This window comes from Meles meles, chromosome X (assembly GCF_922984935.1).
Source record: "Meles meles chromosome X, mMelMel3.1 paternal haplotype, whole genome shotgun sequence".
In the NCBI taxonomy this organism is placed as follows: domain Eukaryota; kingdom Metazoa; phylum Chordata; class Mammalia; order Carnivora; family Mustelidae; genus Meles; species Meles meles.
In genome coordinates, this window is record NC_060087.1 from 4,504,374 (window position 1) to 4,524,993 (window position 20,620).

The following is a 20,620-nucleotide window of genomic DNA, read 5'->3' on the forward strand; positions in this document are numbered from 1 at the left end:
ATGGACGGCCTCTGCAGAAGCTTGGGGGTGCTGGAAATTCTATTTTCCTGAGCCGTTCACAAACGTAGACTTTCCCCACTTGCAGGAAAAGATTTTCCGAATTCCGTGACGCCGGCGTCTGAGGCCCTGCCCCTCCTGGCCTGTCTCCTTGACCTGAAGTGCAGGTTCCAACAACCAGTTGGGCTCCCGTCTGTACCGCTTATGAGCTGCTTCTTTCACTCCCTGAATTTGGCGTGTCGTGCCCTCATGCAGTAACACAATTTTCAGAGAACAGTTGCTGCTTTTGTTGGAGAATAACAACAACAGCAGCAAAAAGTCAATCTGGGAGTTTATTAGAAGGTGGTTATGTAACGTGCAGGTTGTGACTTCAGATTCGGACAGGTATTTTCGTCAGCTTCCCCAGAGCAGGCAAAGCCGCCCCCGTCTTGGTGGTGAGGGTGTTTATTGCGTCGGGAGGCATCTGTAGCCTTTTCACCTCTGAAAGAGGATCGCACACCGTCTTCATTTCTGAGTGTGCTCGATCCGTTCCATTCCGGTAACCGCGCTCCTTTATTGACTCCGTACAGTACGCCAGGCATGGGGCTCGCTTCTAGGGCATGAAGACCGAGGAGACGGGCTCCCTGAGCTCCTGGACTCATGTGCTAATGTTGAGATGCACATCACAGAGATAATTTCAGAGTAACAGACTGCGAAGGGAACCCTCAGGAATGGGCAGTTAGAGGTAGTCAGCCCAACCTGGACTTCCGAGAACCTCCCAGGGGAGATGACCTTCTGCAGGCTGGTGTGTTTAAGTGTCGGCGAGGAGAGGAAAAGCGAGGAATTCGCTCTAGACGGGAGGGAGATGCTTACGGTCAGCCCAAGAGCAGCTCCGTGTTGTTAGAGGTGAAAGAGTAAACCAGGAGCGTCGGGAGATGTGGCCCATGACGTCCCCCGCATCCAAGTCACATGTCCAGTAGGAGCGTGTTAGAAATAACCATTGCCATTCGGGTAATAAAAATTGCATGAGAAGAATATCACCCAAATCCAGTGTAAGGAAAGGGTAGAGGTTTGCAAATAAGGGGAAACTGAGGAATGACCGTGTGTCGGTCCCTCATCTTTAGACTGGAGGAACAGAACCGTTGCTAGAGGACTAGCAGGAAGAAATTTGGGGAGGATCAACAAGTCAGCGCCTGTAAAGTGCCGGCAGATGCACTCCGTACGTGCAGCGGGTTACTGTCATCCACGAAGGCGCAGAATCCGTGACAGCCTAAGTGTCACTGATGCACTTCTGTAGCCGCAGGAACAACAGTGTCTCATGGTTTCAGAAGTAACTTCTGAGTGAGTACAAAACTGGAGGAAAAAAACACTTGAGCTTGGTTTCGAAGGACACATACTTTGAGTAGATAAGACGGGACTGGAAGACCTTGGGAACTCCAGAGTTGCTGGTGGTTGGTTGGAGAGAAGGGAAGACATCCATGATGTGTCCTGTGTTTTCGGCTTGAGTGGTTGTGTAGGTGGATGAGGTTCTCTTGATGGATTAAGACTCATGGGCAGAGACCGATAGTTAGTTGGTTGGCAGGTGGGAAGGTGTATGAGATTGTTTGGTGCCAGAGGAGAGTCAAGGACCATGCCCTGAGGAACTCTTACCTAAAGGGTGAGGTGGACAATGATGATGTCGTAAAGGCAATGTTGACAGAGTGATTTGGGATATGAGAAGAAAACGAGGAGAAGATGAGATTCAGGGAAAAGCATGAATGGTGTACGGTGCTAAAAGGGCCAGTAGGATGAGGACACTTGTCCGTTGCATTTATTACCACCTGGTGCTCACAAGTATATTTTTAGAGGAGAGGTGGGGGGCAGAAGCCGGATGGATGGAAGAAGGGTGGGGTGAGGGGGAAAATTCCTCACATTCTTTTGAGAAATTTGTCTGTGCATGGAGGCAGGCTGTTGTAAGCAGGACTTGGTCATGGGAAAGGTTGGAGCATGTGTGATGATCCGGGGTAAACGTTCATAGAGAGCTAACTCAAGGCATCACTGAGAAGGTCAGCTTGCTAAGAAGACTGAGATTTATGGAAAACAGATACATTTTTCATTGGCGGCTGGTGTCTTCCTGAGGAGATGGCAACTCGTGTCAGCGTTTATGTGGGAGGTGGAGTTTGGGCAAGGATATGATGGGCAGTGGTGCACTGCGTGATCAGAGCCGATAGTCAGAAACAGAGAGAGGACAAGGTTGGCAAGCACCCTGAACACTGCAGCGCCATGCGGCATGATTGGGACTGTCTACCTAAGCAGAGAAGAGACCTGCAGAATGCTTAGCATCTTAGTCCCATGACAGAAGGATTTCATGTGCTGCTTTCATTTGGCAGAACATATGGCCATGATACTACAAGGTAAAATACTGCAGCTGGGTCCATGGTTGCAGAACCCATATCAGGTGGCAAGATTCGTGGTTGGATGATGGGCGTTTGATTTACTCACTTTTGAGCCATAGCAGATGGAAGTGATTTGGTCTAGTGTGGTCAGTGCAGAGGGAGGCTGAGGTTGCACGGCGGCAAAGTGGCAGAATGGTGGGACAGATATGGTCATGGTATAAAAACCAAGGTCTGGGCAGGTGGAGTTGAGGAATTTTGTGGTAATGAGCTCCTTTTCCTGGATGACATGCGGTGCGAGGTTCTCTTCTGAGTGTGGTAAAACTTGGAGGAGGGAACGTTTGGGAATGCAGTTGATGAGGGAAGTGAAAAGTCCTGCCAACATTAACGGACAACAAGGTTGGAAATAAGAATTTCTTACCACCCTCGTCTATAGGAGAGTCCTTTTCCCCCCTCAACTGTGGAGAAACAAAGAAGATGTTCAGTTGAGTGAGTGAAAAAATGCATTGTTCATAGAAGCCCCTTTGACATTTCCCCTGAATACTGTAGGATTTAACATGGCGGAATAAGGTTGGTTGATGCACTCACTGGACCACACAACCTAAATTCAGGGCTTAGCCAACTGTGGCGTTAGGGTTCCACAAATGGAGCGTGAAGCCTGATTTTGTGAATAAAGTTTTATTAAAACACAACCACACTCATTCCTTGATGTGAGGTCTCAAGATAGGACACCAGAGGTGAGTGTTGGGAAATGAGTTACGTAGCACTTGAGAGACATTGACCAACGCCTACACAGATGACTTAGCAGTGTGATGACGTGTTCCTGAAGGAGTTCCTCTTAACTTTTCAAACTGTGTCAGTTCATTTTAAGGGTGTTTTCCAGTGTTTTACCCCTCCTTTGAGCACGGACATCCAGACACTGTTTGGTCTTTGTTTTGCCTTCAGCATAGGTTGATAGAACGGAGATCATTATTCTATCATCATCTCTCCCGTCTGGAATGGATTAATGACGGAGAGAGTAAAGTATGGCCTCTTGGGTGAGAAAGTGTTGAATGCAGACGGCACCCTTCCTACACATCCCTGTGGCTCGCATCCATCCGGAGAAGCCGTGTTGTGCAGACAGGGAGATGCCCAACTAGGAGAAAGATGGCCACGAGAGTATTGCCTAAAACTCTATGCCCAGACCCAGCATAAGAATGAGTGTCATATGCTCTCAGCGCTGGAAGTGATTTGACCTGACAGGTGGCAGCATTAGAAAGGACAGAAACCGAAGCCTGGTTCGGAAGCAGCTGTTCCTCACAAGTCCCGTAGGAAATGTAGAATTTTCTCTGCACTTGCCTGGAGAGACTGACGGGCTCAGCCTTCCTACCTCTGTGACTTCCCATCATGACAAAGCGCCATCTAGACGTGAGACGTGTGATTTTGACAATTATTTGACAATTCCTTGGTCAAATTTTAAATTTAGACCTTGCTTCTTTTCTCTGCTCACACATTTTCAGGGGGAAAAAATCCAGATTTTTTACCGTGTTGGTCTTTTTTTTTTTTTTTTTTTTTTTTTGTCCTATAAGCTGCTTCCAACTTTCCTGCGCTTGGTTCTCCCTCACAGCCCAAATCAAGCCTCTGTTGAGTCAGGGCCGGCATTCTGAGGGAGCCCCCTGGGCTGTTGACTCCCAGTCAGAAGGATCTGTGAGCTGTCCTTGGGAACGTGTCTGTACAGTGTTGCGTTCCCTGTGGGATTCTGAGAATCAGGAAAAGCTAGGGATCGGGAGCCCCAATTCTGGAGCTATAGCCGGTGTATCGCTTGCCTGCCGCATCACCTTGGGCAGAGATTTGCCAGCTGTGAGATGGGGGACCTGTGTGGCCGAGGGCAGTGAGGAGGGAACGAGTTAACATCTGCAAGGAGCTTGAATCGTTCCTGGAACCTGGGGCACTCCATCATTACTCCTGGTCGTTGTAACTCATTGCTTCATAAATAATGGCACTCAGCGTTGGAGCTCCTGTGAGCAGTTCCTGGGAGGGGAGCGGTGTGTGCTGTCCTTTTTAAGCCTGATGGGCGCCTTTGGCACATGGCCCTTTCCAGGGAACACAGCAGGAGGAGTGCATCTCCGAGTTACACCATCTGACGAGTAAGGATATTTGCTCATGAACACATGCCTGGGAATGTGTGATCATACTTTATAAAACATGTTGTTCCCTGGGGAGAGCGCGCACAGATGTGTTTATCATCTGCTAAAAAATTTTTAAGTATTTTCTTTTTTTACTGTTCCTGTTGTTAAAAACACTCCTTTTTACAGCTTTAGAAGGTTGGGCGAGATTTTTTTTATCGATCTATGTCTCTGGTTTCTGAGTATAAATTCGGAACTGTGAGATGTGAAACTTAGGAGTTCATATTTTCCCGGCAGTGTAATAGCTTATCCCGAGTAGGAGGGTGTGTCTTCCGAAAAGTAGCTGGGATGACAGTGTCCCTAGTCCTGTCATCCCGTACATACAGGGACCCAGGGGGTGCCTGGGTTTGGGGGATGCAGCCCACGGGCTCCCAACGAGGTCTCATGCCTTCCTCGAGGGTGCTTTGAGCATTGCACCTGAGCACAGGTAAGCCCCTTCCCTACGCCCACATGGAGCTCTTGCTGCCAGGGGGCCGTTTGTGGTTTGGAACTTTCTAGGGCATCTTGAATCTCTGCTAGGGTGTGACCTCTCAAAGTCTTTGTGGGAGTGTTGTTTTGTCGACAAAGCAGTTCTATGTCTCAGAGACTTTTATGCCATCACCTGGAGGTCTAAGACCTCAGCAAAGCTCCTAGAGTAGAAAGGATCCCTGATGTTTGAGTCCTGATAGATATGTGCTTTCGATGAGCCTGTGGATTTCTGTGGCAGTGTCTGCGTTGTGTGCGTGTGTGGGTGTGTGTGTACGCCTAGAGAAGAGGAAAGGCCTTTGTAGAAATGGTAACAGAGATGCAAAAACTATGGTGAGATTGAGTCTCATTTACAAAAGAAAAGCAAAGTATTTCCATTGCTGAGTTTTTCAGCTTTTCTAAACTATAAGTAATAAAAATTGTACACATTTAAGATACAGTTTGATGTTGGAGTGTATGTATCCATTGTGAAATGATCGCCACAGTCATGTTACTTAATTTAACGGACACTTCACAAGTTACCATTTTTGTCTCCTTTTTGTTGTTGTTGTGCTGAGAACGCGTGAGACATATGTTCTCAGCTCATGTCACGTATACAGTGACACAGTGGAGCGTGTTTAACTGCTGTCATCTTGTTACACATTAGGTCCCGAAATTGATTCATCTTGTGTAACTGAAACTTTGTATCCTTTGACCAGTGTCCCCCAGTTTCCCAGCCCCCTGCTGGTGGCAGCCGCCAGTCTGCTCTCTGCTCCCCATTCCTCACGTACGTGAGATCACGCAGTATTCATCATTCTGTGTCTGGTGCATTTTACTGAGCGTGATGCTGTCCAGGTTCACCCGTGTCTCCAACGGCAGGACCTCCTTCTTTCTACGCCTGGAACTCCACTGTGTGTGAGTGTATCTCATCTGACTTTTTCTTTATGCATTCGTCCGTTGATGGACATGCATTTCCGTATCCTCGTGGTTGTGACAAAAGATAAGTGTCGGTGAGGATGTGGAGAAAAGCGGACCCTCATGCACTCTTGAGGGGAAAATGCAAAATGGTGCAGCCGCTCTGGGAAACAGGGTGGAGGGTCCTCAAGAGATTACAAACAGAACTTCCATTTGGTCCCACAGTCCCAGTTCCGGGTACTTGTCCAAAGGGAATGAAGTCAGAATCTTGAAGAGATGTCTGTGCCCCATGTTCATGGCAGTTCTATTCTAAGACAGAGGAGCTTTAGCCAAGACAGGGGAAGTTTGGCCCATCTCAGTCCCGCTCACATGTGGATTTGCCGCTGCTGTCCCTTTAGCGTCACCCGGGGAGCCCCGGGAGATCGTCCTCGGACACTGCCTTTTTCCTTAAGGAAGATGCATCTGTTGACTGTTGAGAAGATAAAAGAACGTGCTCAGTGTCCCTGCTGTTTCTTAAGCCTTCGGTTGAGAGTTGTCCTTCTGCGTTTCTAAATCCAGCCCCCCTGTGGTCCTCTTCCAGCCGTGCGCAGGCGAGCCAGCCCTGACTGTCTCCTGCAGCAGAGATGAGATGGGATTGGGGAATCATGCAAGTGCATGGACTCCAGTGTGGAACCAAGCTGGATTTGTATGTGTGCTCTGGCTCACCAGATCACTGACCTTCCGTACCTAACTTTGCTCAGCCCCCTCAGGTGTAGGGGTGGGTAGCCCCCATCTAGAAATTGGACCATGACCGTAGCACCACCGTGCGGGGCAGGTGTAATGATTGAATGACATGAGATGCATATTATAGGCCGTCAGACTTTGCGTCTATAGATGGGGAGTCATAGTAGTGTCCTTGTGAAGTGGATGTAAGGATTTAGTGAATGAAATGCATATCCTAGTACATATGCCTTAGTATGTGATCAGTTAAATGTGAGCCATTAGAAACAGGACATATGGGGCACCCGTGTGGCTCAGAGAGTCAAGCAGATGACTTTGGCTCAGGTCTTGGAATCAAGACCCACATTGGAGTCCCAACTCAGCCCAGAGTCTGCTTGTCTCTTTTGGTCTGCCCCTCTCCACCACTTGCTCTCTCTCTCAAATAAATAAATAAAATCTTTTAAACAATGAAACAACACGACATATAAAGGCCTGTGAAGTTATTCTGTTGTTTCCCCTAAGGTGATCCAGAGGATGGCAAGTACTTAGTCAACTGGGGGAACACACAAATACCATCTCTATGTAGGATAGCTTTTACTTTGGAATCAGGATAGATTAGCAGAGTTATGGAGATGCTAAAGGTAGCTACGGCTTTCCCTGCCCCCAGCTTCCTGCAGTGTTGACTCTCTGCATAACCACGATTATCAAGAGACTAACCTTGGAACATCACCTTTCACTGAGCTACACATTTTCCACTAATGCACTGGTTCCTTTCAGGATCCCATCTGCAACACCACATTGTACTCGGATGATACATTCTTAAAGGATTCTTTTCCATTATGGTGGTATTTTGGTCTACCTTCTGATTTATTTATTTTATTTTAGGTTAACCAGTGGGACAATAAATATAAACATCTTTATGTTATATAGCAAACCTCCTTTGTTGTTCATAAATTTAGAGTGAGTTTCCATGAACTCGATCGAGTAGAAGGAGAGTCATTCTATCAGCTTGATCCTGGAGAATGATGCACATCTGAGAATTATATGAGGTTCATCTGGAAGGACACTTGTGTGCATCTGGAAGGATAGACTTATGCATGTTCATCTCATAGAAGAAAAAACACACGAAAGTACTCCGAACTTGATCCCACAGGTGGATAAACAAACGACAATTTTATGAGATTCATCCAGAAAGATAGAAGGCGAACATTCTGTGAGTTTGAACTTGAAGAAGACTAAGAGTTAAGTCTATGAGTTTGACCTCGTAGAATAGATTTTTTTTAAAACTCCATGAGCTTAATCCAGCAGAATAATGGGTGAAAATTTGATGAGGTTCATCTGGTCAAAGGAACGCTTGTGCATATCCTGTGAGTTAAACCTTACAGAGGGATAAACATGAAAAATCTGAGTTTGATCCAGTAGGACAAGCGGGTGAAAATATGATGAGATTCATCTAGTACAAAGATTTGCAGGTGCATAATCTTTGATTGATCTCAAAGAATAAACAGATGGTAGTCTTTGAGCTTGATCTGGTAGATGAATAAGGAAGTTTAAATCCTGTGAGCTTGGTCTAGTCGGAGGACACATAGATGAAAGTCTGTGAGCTTGATCTAGGAAAGGGATAAGCAAGTTTAAATCCTGTGAGCTTGGTCTAGTGGAGGGATAAGCAAGTTTAAATCCTGTGAGCTTGATCTAGTGGAGGGACAAGCAAGTTTAAATCCCGTGAGCTTGACCTAGTAGGAGGACACATAGATGAAAGTCTGTGAGCTTGATCTAGCAGAGGGATAAGGGAATTTAAATCCCGTGAGCTTGACCTAGTAGGAGGACACATAGATGAAAGTCTGTGAGCTTGATCTAGTGGAGGGATAAGGGAGTTTAAATCCCGTGAGTTTGATCTAGTGGAGGGATAAGCAAGTTTAAATCCTGTGAACTTGACCTAGTAGGAGGACACATAGATGAAAGTCTGTGAGCTTGATCTAGGAAAGGGATAAGGAAGTTTAAATCCTGTGACCTTGATCTAGTGGAGGGATAAGCAAGTTTAAATCCCATGAGCTTGGTCTAGTGGAGGGATAGACAGGTTTAAATCATGTGAGCTTGACCTAGTAGGAGGACACATAGATGAAAGTCTGTGAGCTTGGTCTAGGAAAGGGATAAGGAAGTTTAAATCCTGTGAGCTTGGTCTAGTGGAGGGATAAGCAAGTTTAAATCCTGTGAGCTTGACCTAGTAGGAGGACACATAGATGAAAGTCTGTGAGCTTGGTCTAGTGGAGGGATAAGCAAGTTTAAATCCTGTGAGCTTGACCTAGTAGGAGGACACATAGATGAAAGTCTGTGAGCTTGATCTAGGAGAGCGATAAGCAAGTTTAAATCCTATGAGCTTGGTCTAATCGGAGGACACATAGATGAAAGTCTGTGAGCTTGATCTAGCGGAGGGATAAGGGAGTTTAAATCCGGTGAGCTTGACCTAGTAGGAGGAGACATAGATGAAAGTCTGAGCTTGGTCTAGTCGGAGGACACATAGATGAAAGTCTGTGAGCTTGATCTAGCGGAGGGATAAGGGAGTTTAAATCCCTTGAGCTTGACCTAGTAGGAGGAGATACAGATGAAAGTCTGAGCTTGGTCTAGTCGGAGGACACATAGATGAAAGTCTGTGAGCTTGATCTAGCGGAGGGATAAGGGAGTTTAAATCCTGTGACCTTGATCTAGTAGGAGGAGACATAGATGAAAGTCTGTGAGCTTGATCTAATGGAGGGATAAGGGAGTTTAAATCCTGTGAGCTTGATCTAGTAGGAGGAGACACAGATGAAAGTCTGTGAGTCTGGTCTGGTAGAGGGATAAGCAAGTTTAAAGTCTCTGAGTTTGGATACGCAGGTGGAAATCCCATTATCTCAATCTGGTGGAAGGGTAAACACGTGCACCTTGTGCGTTTGATGGAGCAGACGAATGAGCAGGTGAGATGCCCTGAGCCTGATCCTGTAGACGAATGAGCAGGTGAAAGTTCTGTGTGTCCGATCTCACAGACGGATAATCAGACTAAGTCACAGGTTGGGATGCCTCTTGTAGGTCAGGCAGCTATGGACAGCTTGACGAAATGATGGCAAAGTCGTTGAACTTGCCTGTTCTTTGGTAGCATACCTGTGATGTGAGTGTGACGGTATTTGTCAGATAATTACCTTAAGATCCTGTTGAGAAGATTGCGGTGCTTTTGACTTCTCATGGAGGCCGTTACAGAAACTGCAGACTATAATGTGAATTTATGTGTGAATTTTCCCTGACGTCTGTACGTAGAAAACATTCAGTGCCTGATGTTTAAAGATCGTATAAGAGGAGTTGAGGCTACCGTCGTGAGCGACAGTTCATTCTGCAAGGTCAGAATTCAGGGTCGTGGTCATCAAAAGGCAGCATGAGGAAGGGAAGCTTTGCTTCAGGACCCCTTGAACCTCTGTCTCTGGCAATCCATTTTTTAAGTTTCAAGGGCATTTGCAGCCTTCCCTAACCATGCATCGTTTTCATGCATTCTTTCCCTGCCACGCATCCGCGTTCTCCTTCAACTTTCTCCATTTCCCTCTTTATTTCATCCTTCGTCTAAAGCCTGAAAAGGTATTTTCAAGCAGCCGAACATCGTTCTCTCCCTTCTGTCCAGCCTGACATCCAGCGGTTATTAGACCTGCGCTGTTCAGCTGTGCTCAGCGCGTTTTAAAGCTGTGGAGAACAACTTCGGGGGAAGCCAGGCATCTGCTTTTACATCTGGGCTCTTCCTGCGTGGCCTGGGGGTTCCGGCCCTGGGCTCTCTGAGCTCCTTGCTGGCAAGCCGCTGCCCATGTCCCTCCAGGCGCATTTTCTGCAGGCCTTGGAGAGGGTCTTCTCTGCAGAGCCTAGCGTACCATGCCATCCTGTCCCCTCACCCCTGCCGTGTTCTGTCTGCTTAGTCAAGTGACCTCGAATGGACAAAGCTCGTTTCCTCGAGGAAACAGTAAGCTGTCCTGCTTGTAAAGTTACAAGCAGTGGTGGAAACGGCCATCTCAGGGCTCTTCTGCGTGCAGTCCGGGCGCTGCGCTTGGTGCTTGCGGTAATCGCACAAAACACTCAGCCGACTGTTGGGGGGTGTGAGGCGCGGACCGGGGAACCGCACAGCTGGCGTTTTCCTTTCCTATGGCTGCCCGGAGCTTGGGTCCCTCAAAACAAGACCAACTGATTATCTTATAGTTCTGGAGTCCAAGGGTCCAAAATGGGTCCAGCCATGCGAAAATCAAGGTGTTGGCACAGCTGTATGCCTTTGGGAAGGCTCCCGGGGAGACTGCTTCGGGACCTTTTCCAGCATCTAGAGACATCTGTATTCCTTGGTGTGGGCACCTTCTTCCATTTTCAGGCCCAGCCGCGAAGCCTCAGCCAGCCTCTCTCTTTGCCTTGATTCTGAGTCTCTGCTTCCCTTACAAGGACCGCTGTGGTCACACTGGACCCACTCAGACAATCCAGGGTCACACCCAGATTATCCTGGGGGTAGGGAACTCATGTAAGGTACGCTGTGTGCCTGCCTCCCTTCCTCCTGTACAGGGACCCCTGTGATCACACTGGACTCACTCAGACAATCCAGGGTCATACCCAGATTATCCTGGGGGTAGGGAACCCATGTAAGGTACGATGTGTGCCTGCCTCCCTCCTTCCCGTCCAAGGACCCCTGTGATCACACTGGACCCACTCAGATAACCCAGGATCCTAAGCCCTTTGGCTATGGAAGGTATCGCATCCCCAGGTTTTGAGGATGAAGACATGGACATTTTGGGGTGCCATTGCTTTGCCCATGACCACTGGCAAAAAGTAGAAATGGCATTTTAACTTGGTGACTCCGTAGTCATCGACCGGAGTCCTTTCTTGCTTTGGGAGCTGAGTTTCCCAGATGACAGCCGTAGGTCATGGCCACCGGGCACAGCTGGCGTGTGCCGTGCACAGTAGGGAACGCGTCGTATTTTTCTCCACCACTGTGTGTGGTGTCCTGCTCACAAAATTTTCAGTGAATCCGTGTCATTAGAGCACTTTGTTGTTCCAGATCGCCCGCTCCATGGTGAACATGGGAGAGTGTACTGAAATGAGCCTTCAACCAGGCTTTGAAAAGACATGCGTCTCCCTGCTGCCTCTGTGTTTGGTCTTCCAGGGGGGAAAGCCAACAACTGGGAAGGTGGTATCCGCGTGCCGGGCGTTCTGCGCTGGCCGGGGGTGATACAGGCCGGGCTGGAGATTGACGAGCCGACGAGCAACATGGACGTGTTTCCTACGGTGGCCAACCTCGCCGGGTCGCCGCTGCCCGAGGACAGGTACTGTGGCTCAGACGCGCTTGGGGTTGGGATCGGCCAGCGGGGTCTGGTGTGTCTGCAGTCTAGTGTCTTCACGTAGCAAGTTTTCAAGGAAACGTCCTTCTCTTACATTTAAATACAACGTCCTATGACATGGCCAGTGGTTTCTTCTTAAGTGTTACTGCCAGTCTGAAGAGTTTCCCGTGAGGCATGCTGATTCATTGTTTTCATGAGTTCGGTGGCCGGCAGGCGAATGTCATGCAGGCGGGCAGCAGAGCTTGGTTCGGTCCAGCCGCCCGCGGCACGAAGAGGAAATGGGAAACCAGAGAGCCAAAGGCAGCCCCGTCTGAGCTCAGTGCCTGCCTGCACAGGCTTGCTCCTGTCCCATCGCTTCTGAACTTGTTTTGTCGTTTATGGCTTGCAACTTTGTTGCTTAGGTGTATCTGGCCCCACAAGCATGCAGGCATACACGTGCACACACACGCACACACACATGCACACTCATACACACGCGCGCTAGAGCCGAGGCAGCATCCGACAGCTCAGCCCTGCACCGATGATGTGGTCTCAACGCCCGCGTGCATCTTCCGTGATTGACGAACCCAGAGACTTTTCGTTATTCTGTCTGGCAACACTTAGCATAGGAGCCTTCACACCTGAAAACATTCTGAACACACAGGAGCCCCCACCTGCGGACCGCAATGATGTCCTCTCCCGCCGTGAATGCAGGGAGATGGAGCTGTGCGTGCCTGCACGGGGCGTAGCTCAGGCAGACAGCATGTGGTCTTCTCGGGAAAACAGTGCTGGCCTCATGGGCCCCTTTGAAGGGTCTTGGGTGTCCCCGTGGGTCTCTGGCCCACAGTCTGAGGGCACCTGGTGCCGTGCCTGAGAGCAGGGACCCTGCTTCGGTTCCAGTCTTGGCTTCCATGCTGGGTCCGTGTTTCACGTCGTGGCCTGTGTTCCTGGTCCGGAACGTGGCTTCCATAAGGACGCCGACCCTGCGGGCTCCGTGGGAGGACTGACGGCATGAGCGCACGGAAGCCGCTGAACCTTGTGGGGTTCCAGCCGCACTGAGAGGGAAGGAGTACGTGGCTGCAGATCTGTCCTCTCCCACAGTCAGAGCTCACCCGCAATCCTAGAGTCCTGACGGGACAGGGCTGGGCAGCACTGTGGCCTGGTCAGCCTACGGCTTCGCTGCCTCAAGGACACCCGGAAGATGTGGCCGCAGGACGTCGTAAAACGTTGCTCGATGTAAAGCCGGACATCTCACGCCCTGTCTCATCTGCCCTTGTTCCTACACTTGGAGTAAAACTTTATCTTTCTTAAGCAGCACGCACAGCGTTCAGGTCATTTCATGACTGACCTTTTCCTCTCGGCGCTCATAGTCTTAAAATCAACTGTGCCTCTGCCCTGCCAGCATCCGTAAATGGGGTTTCTGTGCTATTCGGGGACAGAGAGGGGGAGGGAAAGGTCAGAAGCAAAGACGAAAATCCGCTGAGGGGATTCCTGTCTCACGCGTCCTGCCCACGGCAGTTTGACGGTCATGGAGGTCAGTCTGTTTTCCTTCCGTGTGCCCAGTGAGGACGGAAGTGGCCTCGGTTTTCGGCACGCCCGAATTAGTTCACGGGAGCCGTGACGTTGGTAAGAACCCCGTTCGCAACGGTGAAGATGGTTCTCATGGATCTCACTGACGCGTGCAGACCAGCTCAGGGCAGCGATGCTGGCTGTGGAAGGAGCCGACGGGCCCCAGAGAGCGCCACATCGTCCTGGAGACGGCGCAGAGAAGGACTCGGAACTCCGCCTCCACGTCCTTCATGGAGATAGAATCAGTCACACCGTATCTGATGTAAAGCACGTTACCAACCAGGTCCAGAACAAGGAAATAGAGGTAGAGACTGTGTCCAGGAGATGAAGAAGATACCCCGTCCTGAGTGGTCCTGGAAAGGCTCTGCACGTGAGGTGCTGGTCCCAGGAAGGGGTGAACGTTTCAGTCCTCTGTCCCCTCCTCCGGGTCACTTTGTATCTCCCAGGGTTCTCCCCTAAAGACACTTACACCAGCTCACTCTCGTGCAAGTATTCAGACTTGCATATTCATACGGACGGAGTCTTTCTCGGAAGGGATTTGAAAGGACCAATGCACAATGACTGCCGTTTGGGGACAGAAAGAACGTTTCAGAGAGCAAGACGGTTCTCAATAGAAGCATGTCTCTGCCTTGCTTCCGTCTCCTCTTGTGGCAGACGGGAGCGCGGGCTTGGGAAGGGGCCAAGGGTGTCTTTTGTACTTATTTTTAACTTGCGATACTAGAATATTTTCAGTCCGTGGGCTGCTGCGGAGCTCGTGATTAATAACGAGGGTTGAGGCCAGAGAAGTGCTACCCAATGGGGCTGGAATTACAGGGCAGGGGTTTTAGGGACTCTAGGATATTTAAACCTCACATAACGCTAATCCCAATGGTATAGCCTAGTCTGCCTTCCAGTTTCTAAACTCCTCATAATAAGGGGTGACAGGCGATGGCGTGTTTTTGATCAGAGGAAGAGAACTGTCAGGGGACTCCAGCTCTTTCCAAGTCGCTCTCTGTGCCTCGTTTCCATGATGGGGCCTGGTGGTGTCCATGACTTGCGTTGGTCTAGTAGCTGGTAACGTGCGTTACGCTCAAGGCCGGTCCCAATGCCATGACCTCGGGTACGTCATGTACGCTTTCTGGTTGGCATTACGTCAACTCGTCGCCCCGGGTTGACAATGGTCCCAGCTCACGGTGCAGGATTAAAGGAGTTTTTACAAGACCGGAATTGGCCCCGTGCAGTTGCATATGGCGCCTGAGAGGGGTCCATGGGTGCTCTTTGTGCTTACGACGAGACTCTCTCATGCCCTCGTGTGTGGGAAGGACCACTCAAAGGTTGGGATGGTTGGGCCCACGATCGATGTGCCGTGTCCCAGCAGATGCCTCCCTGGTTTGCCCCACAGGATCATCGACGGACGGGACCTGATGCCGTTGCTTCAGGGGAAGACCCAACACTCCGATCACGAGTTTCTCTTCCATTACTGCAACTTCTACTTAAATGCCGTGCGCTGGCGTCCTCGGAACAGTGAGTACAACACGTGTCTGGGCTTCTAAGGCGTCCGCCGCCGGAGCCGTGCAGGGAGATGAGATGGCGAGAGCTCTTTGCCCTGGAGAGGCCAGGGGACGCTTCTGTGGGTCGCGGTGCTTTGTTCCTCTCTCCTCCTGTCTTTTCTTGTTCCTTGGGGTCCTGCCACTCTCCAGGCACGACGTCAGCGGACCCTGGCCCTGACTCGTGAGTGGCTGTTCCTCCCAGGCCGAGGAGGGCCCAGGTTGCCGTGGGCATGGCGGCCCCATCCTTCATGGCCCGCTGGCTGACTGCGCGCCCAGCTTCTAGCCCGCAGGACGCGGTCCTTCTCAGGCTGACGTGCAGCGGAACCAGCACCTCTGCTCTCGGGGGCACGTGCCTTGTGTGTGTGCGTTGTCTGCTTGGAAGGACTCCCGTTCTCTTGCATTTCGGGGAATGCTCAGCAGCTTCGCAGCGCCTGCCTCCCAGTGCCTTCTGGAGCACAGCCCTGTGCCCGCTGTCTACGGTTTGTGCCCTCCTGGAACTTCGCGCTGTCCCGCGGAATGGCCCGTAGATGTGCGAGTGGCTCTCTCTGGCTCGGCCCTGCCGGGGCAAGAGCCGGATTCAGACGTGGCGCGCTCAGTCCAGATGCCTCCGTGTCCTCGCACGTCCCCCACTGGGTGTCCTTTGCGCCGTGTGCTCGCCCAAATCGGCACAGAGTCCAGGTTTCCCCTCCCACTTTGGGCGTTGTGTTGGTCACGGGCGTGAAGGAACAAAGGCAGCCGGGCGGTCGTCCTCACTGTAGGGATAGGGTTTTGGTGTTTTTTTCCTTCTTTCCCGGGTCTTTAAACTTAGAATCGCAGTGTTGCTCAGATTGCCACCAGGCGTGGGCGCGTGTGGAAAGCGGCTTCTCCCCGCCACGCACCCCGCCCGTCTGCCGCGGGCTGCTTTCAGGAGCAGCCTCGCCGCTCGGGTGAACGTGGAAAATTTCAGCCATCGCGGTCGCCACGGACACCTGAGCAGGCTGGCGAGTTTCTGCCTGAAACTCGGGCGGCTTCTGTGCACTGTTCCCCAGCAGAGAAATTGGGCAGAAGCGTGAGTTCAGGGTTCCAGGCCAGGAGCGTTCTGTTCACTGATCTCGCCAATGAGTCTGTCATTCCAGACGTCGGTAGGGATGCGCTCCCTCGTCCAGATGGATGGACATGGTCAGCGTAGCCGTCGAGGGCCTGGTACGGGTCCTCCTTCCCAGTCGTGTTTATAGAGAGGCTTAAAGCACAGAAGGAGGTTTCTGGGACTCCTGGCTGGTGAAAGAAATGTGGCAGCCTGACCCGAACCTCATGGAACTGCATTTCCCTGAAGCCGGCGCCCCCTACCCCCATCGCCCGCGGTGGGAGGAGCCGGAAGGAATATATAGGTTCAGGGGCTGCAAACGTGCTCGCTGTGGAGGACAGACAGACAGACAGAAAGTAGGAGTCTGTGAAAAGAACGAGACCCAGATTCCAAGAGGCAGCTGGGATCAAATGTGCTTCTCACACACGTCCCGGTGACATTTCCTTCCCTTGGGCGACCCGTGAACGTCTGCTGCCTTCAACCGGCAGCAGGAAAGGAGACGGGGCGGTGTTCTGGGGCAGGAGGTGTCCCTGCAGCAAAGGGGTCTCGGCGCATGGTGGGTGTCTATGCCCCTCTGTGACTCGCCTTTAATGTTGTGTCTGAAACTTGGCGACGGTGCTTGTCCATGATCAGCACGGTCACTGGTTTTGGGGCTGTTTCCCCAGTACGTCACCGATTTATTTGTTTACAGATATTTTTGAGCACCTACTATGGGGTGCCCTCTGTGCTCAGACGAGTGTCCGTCACTGAACAAAACTGACCAGATACCGTGCCTTTGGCGGTTGCTCAAGGCCTGGACCATGATGCTTGGCCAGTGGGGTCAAGGGCTGGGCATGCAGAGGTGCGTGGGGGAGGTGTGAGTCTCGTCCGCACGGACTTACCTGTTCACGGTATGGGTTGGCCTGATCAGCTGAGACCATCTCTTAGCTACTCGGGAAACAGATTGCTGGGGACCGTCATAGTCTATACTGGGACACTGTCCCTGATTCTTAAAGATAAGACAGTGGCCGCCTGAGCTCACAATACTTTATTGCACAAGAAAATGGGGGTGGGGGGAGGAAAGAAAAGAAAGGATGCCTTGGGGGGCTCCGTCAGTGAATTGTCTTGCTTTGGCTCAGGTCATGATCTCAGGGTCCTGGGGTCGAGTCTCCTTCGACTCTCCACGCCTGCTTATGCTCTTGTTCCCATTCTCTCTGTCATATAAATAAATTAAATCTAAAAGAAAAAAAAAAGGAAAAGAAAACAGATTTAAGATCAGGATTGAGTCGCTGGTGGGAGCCAGCTCCGCTCAGTCAAGAGTCTTTGCCACGTGCCGTTCAACCGTCGCTGACTTCAAGTCAGCCCACGTCGGGCACGTTGGCTTCCCAGGACTCGGCGGACACAGCAAATCCAGGCCTTGTGCTGTTCTCAAAGATGACTGGCTCACCGGCAGGTCACCGCTGGCAGGAAATTAGACCTGACCGTGGGCGTGGTTAAGGTCCCATTACCATTTGTCCTGATTAGTTAGAGGCCAGAGTGTTCCAGACGCATTAAGTACTTATTTTCCAAACACTCTGAGCAACCGTTCTGTCTCCACCCGTTGGAAACGCGAATCCCTTCCAAGTGCTATATACAGTGTCTTCTCTATCATTTAATAATTCCGTAATTATCATCACGTTATAATTTCGTTGTCTCAGCAAGTTGAATGACACAGTCTAATCATGAACTAGTATCATTACGCCCATGACAGTGGGAAAGAACTCGCAAGGGCATCATTGTAACGTGCCTAAGTTTTCGTGCATTAAAATGCGGGATTTTGAGTTAAAACGGACGGTTGGACGTGCGTTAAAAGTCTTGGCTTTAGGTTTGGGCGTATGAATCAGTGCTATTAAAAATTCGGTGTAATGACTGCTTCATTTTATGGATAAAATTTATCTTAGAAAGCAGGTACCTAGTGGGCTCTGGGATTTTGCTACCGATTTTCAAGCTTGTGAATGCAGCGTATGAAATAAATGCTCGCGTGAACAAGGGAGAGCCCCCACCCCAGCCAGTCACGCAGAAATCCACGGGATGTGGTTGTCCGGTTGCTGATCCCAGAGGGCCTCACAAATATGGCTATGTTTTCAGGACCTTTATTTCTGTGATTTAAAAAAAAAAAAAGCATCTGTAAAAAAATCAGAACAGAAACACTGTAGGATCATTGAATTCCTTCTCAAGAAATGTGTTCATACCCAGCTCTTTAAAAGGTGCCTTCTTTCCAAAGTACGGGATAAGGAAGGTTTATTCTTCTTCAGTGATGTAATCTTGTTTATTATTAGGATTGGGGTAAGGAATATGCAGATTTCATTTACCCCTCTCTGTTTCCCATGCCTCTGCAAGACATAAGCAAAGTTTAAAATCCAAACAGCAGGACGGTGGTTAAGGGAGGAGAAGTGCTTGCTTTGTGGGCCATCTCAGTGTTCCACAGTTAACAAGTTAGTTTTGCCTCTAAACTAGACCCAGGAAAACAGAGAATATCCACTAACAGCTGCTTACGCCTTCATGGCTTCATGGTTCCCCGGGGCTGTGGTTGGCTTTCGTCTCTGTCACTTGTCCCGCTGGAAGCCCTTTCCGGTCTGATCGCCGGACATTAGATCTAAAGGGTTAGGACACGGAGGGCCGAGGCTGTGGGACAGGGGCCATGGCATTTTGCTGCCGGGACCTGCTACGGATGTGCCCGTCCTTCAGCTGACCTTGAGCAGGACAGCTCTTGCCCTCTGCCGGGACTTGCGTGGCTGGTGGATAGACGGCCACCCCTGCAGGAATGCGCGTGAGCCTCGGGCTTTCCTTCCGGGGTGTGGATCACGCATCCCGCGAGCTTTCCCTGTGCCGGTGCTCACGCACGTGCGGTGATCCGAGCCTTCCGAGTCCAGTAGGAGGGACAGCATGCGTGTGCTCAGCTGCGGTCGCACAGCCTGGTGGTGTCCCATGACACGGCGGCATCCGTTTTGGCAACCGGGGACAGCCACTGATGTTTGAGGATGCAGGAGGCTCCCTGGAAATGACGAGACTTGAGTTTCATTTATTTTATCTCATTAGCACTCAGACCCCCAGGAACGGGCTGCACTTCCCGGCATTTCCTTTAATGGGAAAAAAATCTCATAAATGGACTTTTCATGTTCCTCCATGGAATCCAGTAAACGTATATTTTCATATGGCCTTTGTGTTCTCTTCTGTTAGACGCTATTAGACAGTTTTTAAAGTAGGCATCCAGGGGCGTCTGGCCGGCTCAGTCAGTGGCGCGGGCGACTCTTGATCTCGGGGTCGTGAGTTCAAGCCCCACGTAGGGTGTAGCTATGACTTAAAAATAAAGGCTTTAAAAAAGGCATCTTCTTTTCTACTAAAGATTTCATATGCCTGACCTAAGATTTCATTAGTATCATGGATGCAAAAAGGGTCAGCCGTGAGTTTTGGTAATTTGTGACGATGTAGGGGTGCCTGGCTGACTCAGTCAGTAGAGCCCACGACTCTTGACCAACAATGTTGTGAGTTCAAGCCCCACGTGGGGTATAGAGATTTTCTTGAAATTAAAATCGTGGGGGGCGCGTGAGTAGCTCAGTCGTTAAGCATCTGCCTTTGGCTCAGTCATGATTGGGTCAGGGTCCTGGGATCGATCCCCACATCGGGCTCCCTGCTCGGTGGGAAGCCTGCCTCTCCCTCTCTTTCTCTCCCCCTGCTTGTGTTTCCTCTCTCACTATCTCTCTCTGTCTGTCAAACAAATAAATATTTAAGATAAAATAAAATCTTGAAAAAAGAAACGGTCACAATACAATTGTCCTTTTTATAGAGACAGAAAACATCAAAATTAGATTTTCTTTCTTAAATAGCAGAAAGGACAGTGTTTTGAATGCGGCAACACCTTCTTCTATCTAAGCTGGGAATGCGGCCGTGTCCTCCTCTTATCCGATGTTCTGTCTCCTGCCCTTTTCAGCTGGCACACTGGGTTCTGCCATTTTACTGATGGTCTACACTGGTTTGCCCGTCTCCTCTCTGGGACCTCGACGCGGGGCTTATCACCGTCCCCTCACGATGCCTGCTGACGTTAGGGCTGACTCCTGGTTTGCCGCCCTCTGGTGTGGGACCTGCTGTTTGCTACGGAGACCGTGTAGAGCCAAGCATGGCTCGGCTCATCCTATTTAACAAGTCTTTGGGTCTTTGTTGACTCTGCACGTTAGATGCAAAACTGTGTTTGTTGTAGGCGGTAACAGGCTCTGTTCTCCACTCATCTTGAAACTGGTCCCCTTTTCCTCCTGTGGCCATTGTGTGTGTTTTGAAAACAGACTTGCTAACCCTACACCTTGGCCTCTGTTCCTTATCTCCTGTCTATCAGACGCACTCCTGTGTGCTTCACATCTGATACGTCTTCTACTCCTTATAGTTTACAGAGGTTTTGAGGACGTTCATGTCAGGTTCATCCTCGCACAAAATGAACAGTAGCGTCCCTCGGGGGGGGCATTCCTTTATCCATCTCCTGAGTGACGCGTACAGGTACATGATCTGTGCGGTCTTGGGTCGCACACTCCAGGCTCCCCTACACCATCCGGAAGGGGCAACAGGTTCCTGT

General features: G+C 50.3%; 1 protein-coding gene across 5 annotated transcripts in view; it reads left to right on the forward strand.

Annotated features, from left to right (window-relative positions):
• Nucleotides 1–20,620, forward strand: part of STS (steroid sulfatase) — a 156,808-nt gene that overhangs the window by 128,190 nt on the left and 7,998 nt on the right. For all 5 annotated transcript variants that reach the window (XM_045996301.1, XM_045996298.1, XM_045996299.1 and 2 more), the window contains 2 exons: nt 11,724–11,883; nt 14,828–14,949. In XM_045996301.1, coding sequence (XP_045852257.1) covers nt 11,724–11,883; nt 14,828–14,949 — 282 coding nt within the window. The remainder of the gene's footprint in view (nt 1–11,723; nt 11,884–14,827; nt 14,950–20,620) is intronic.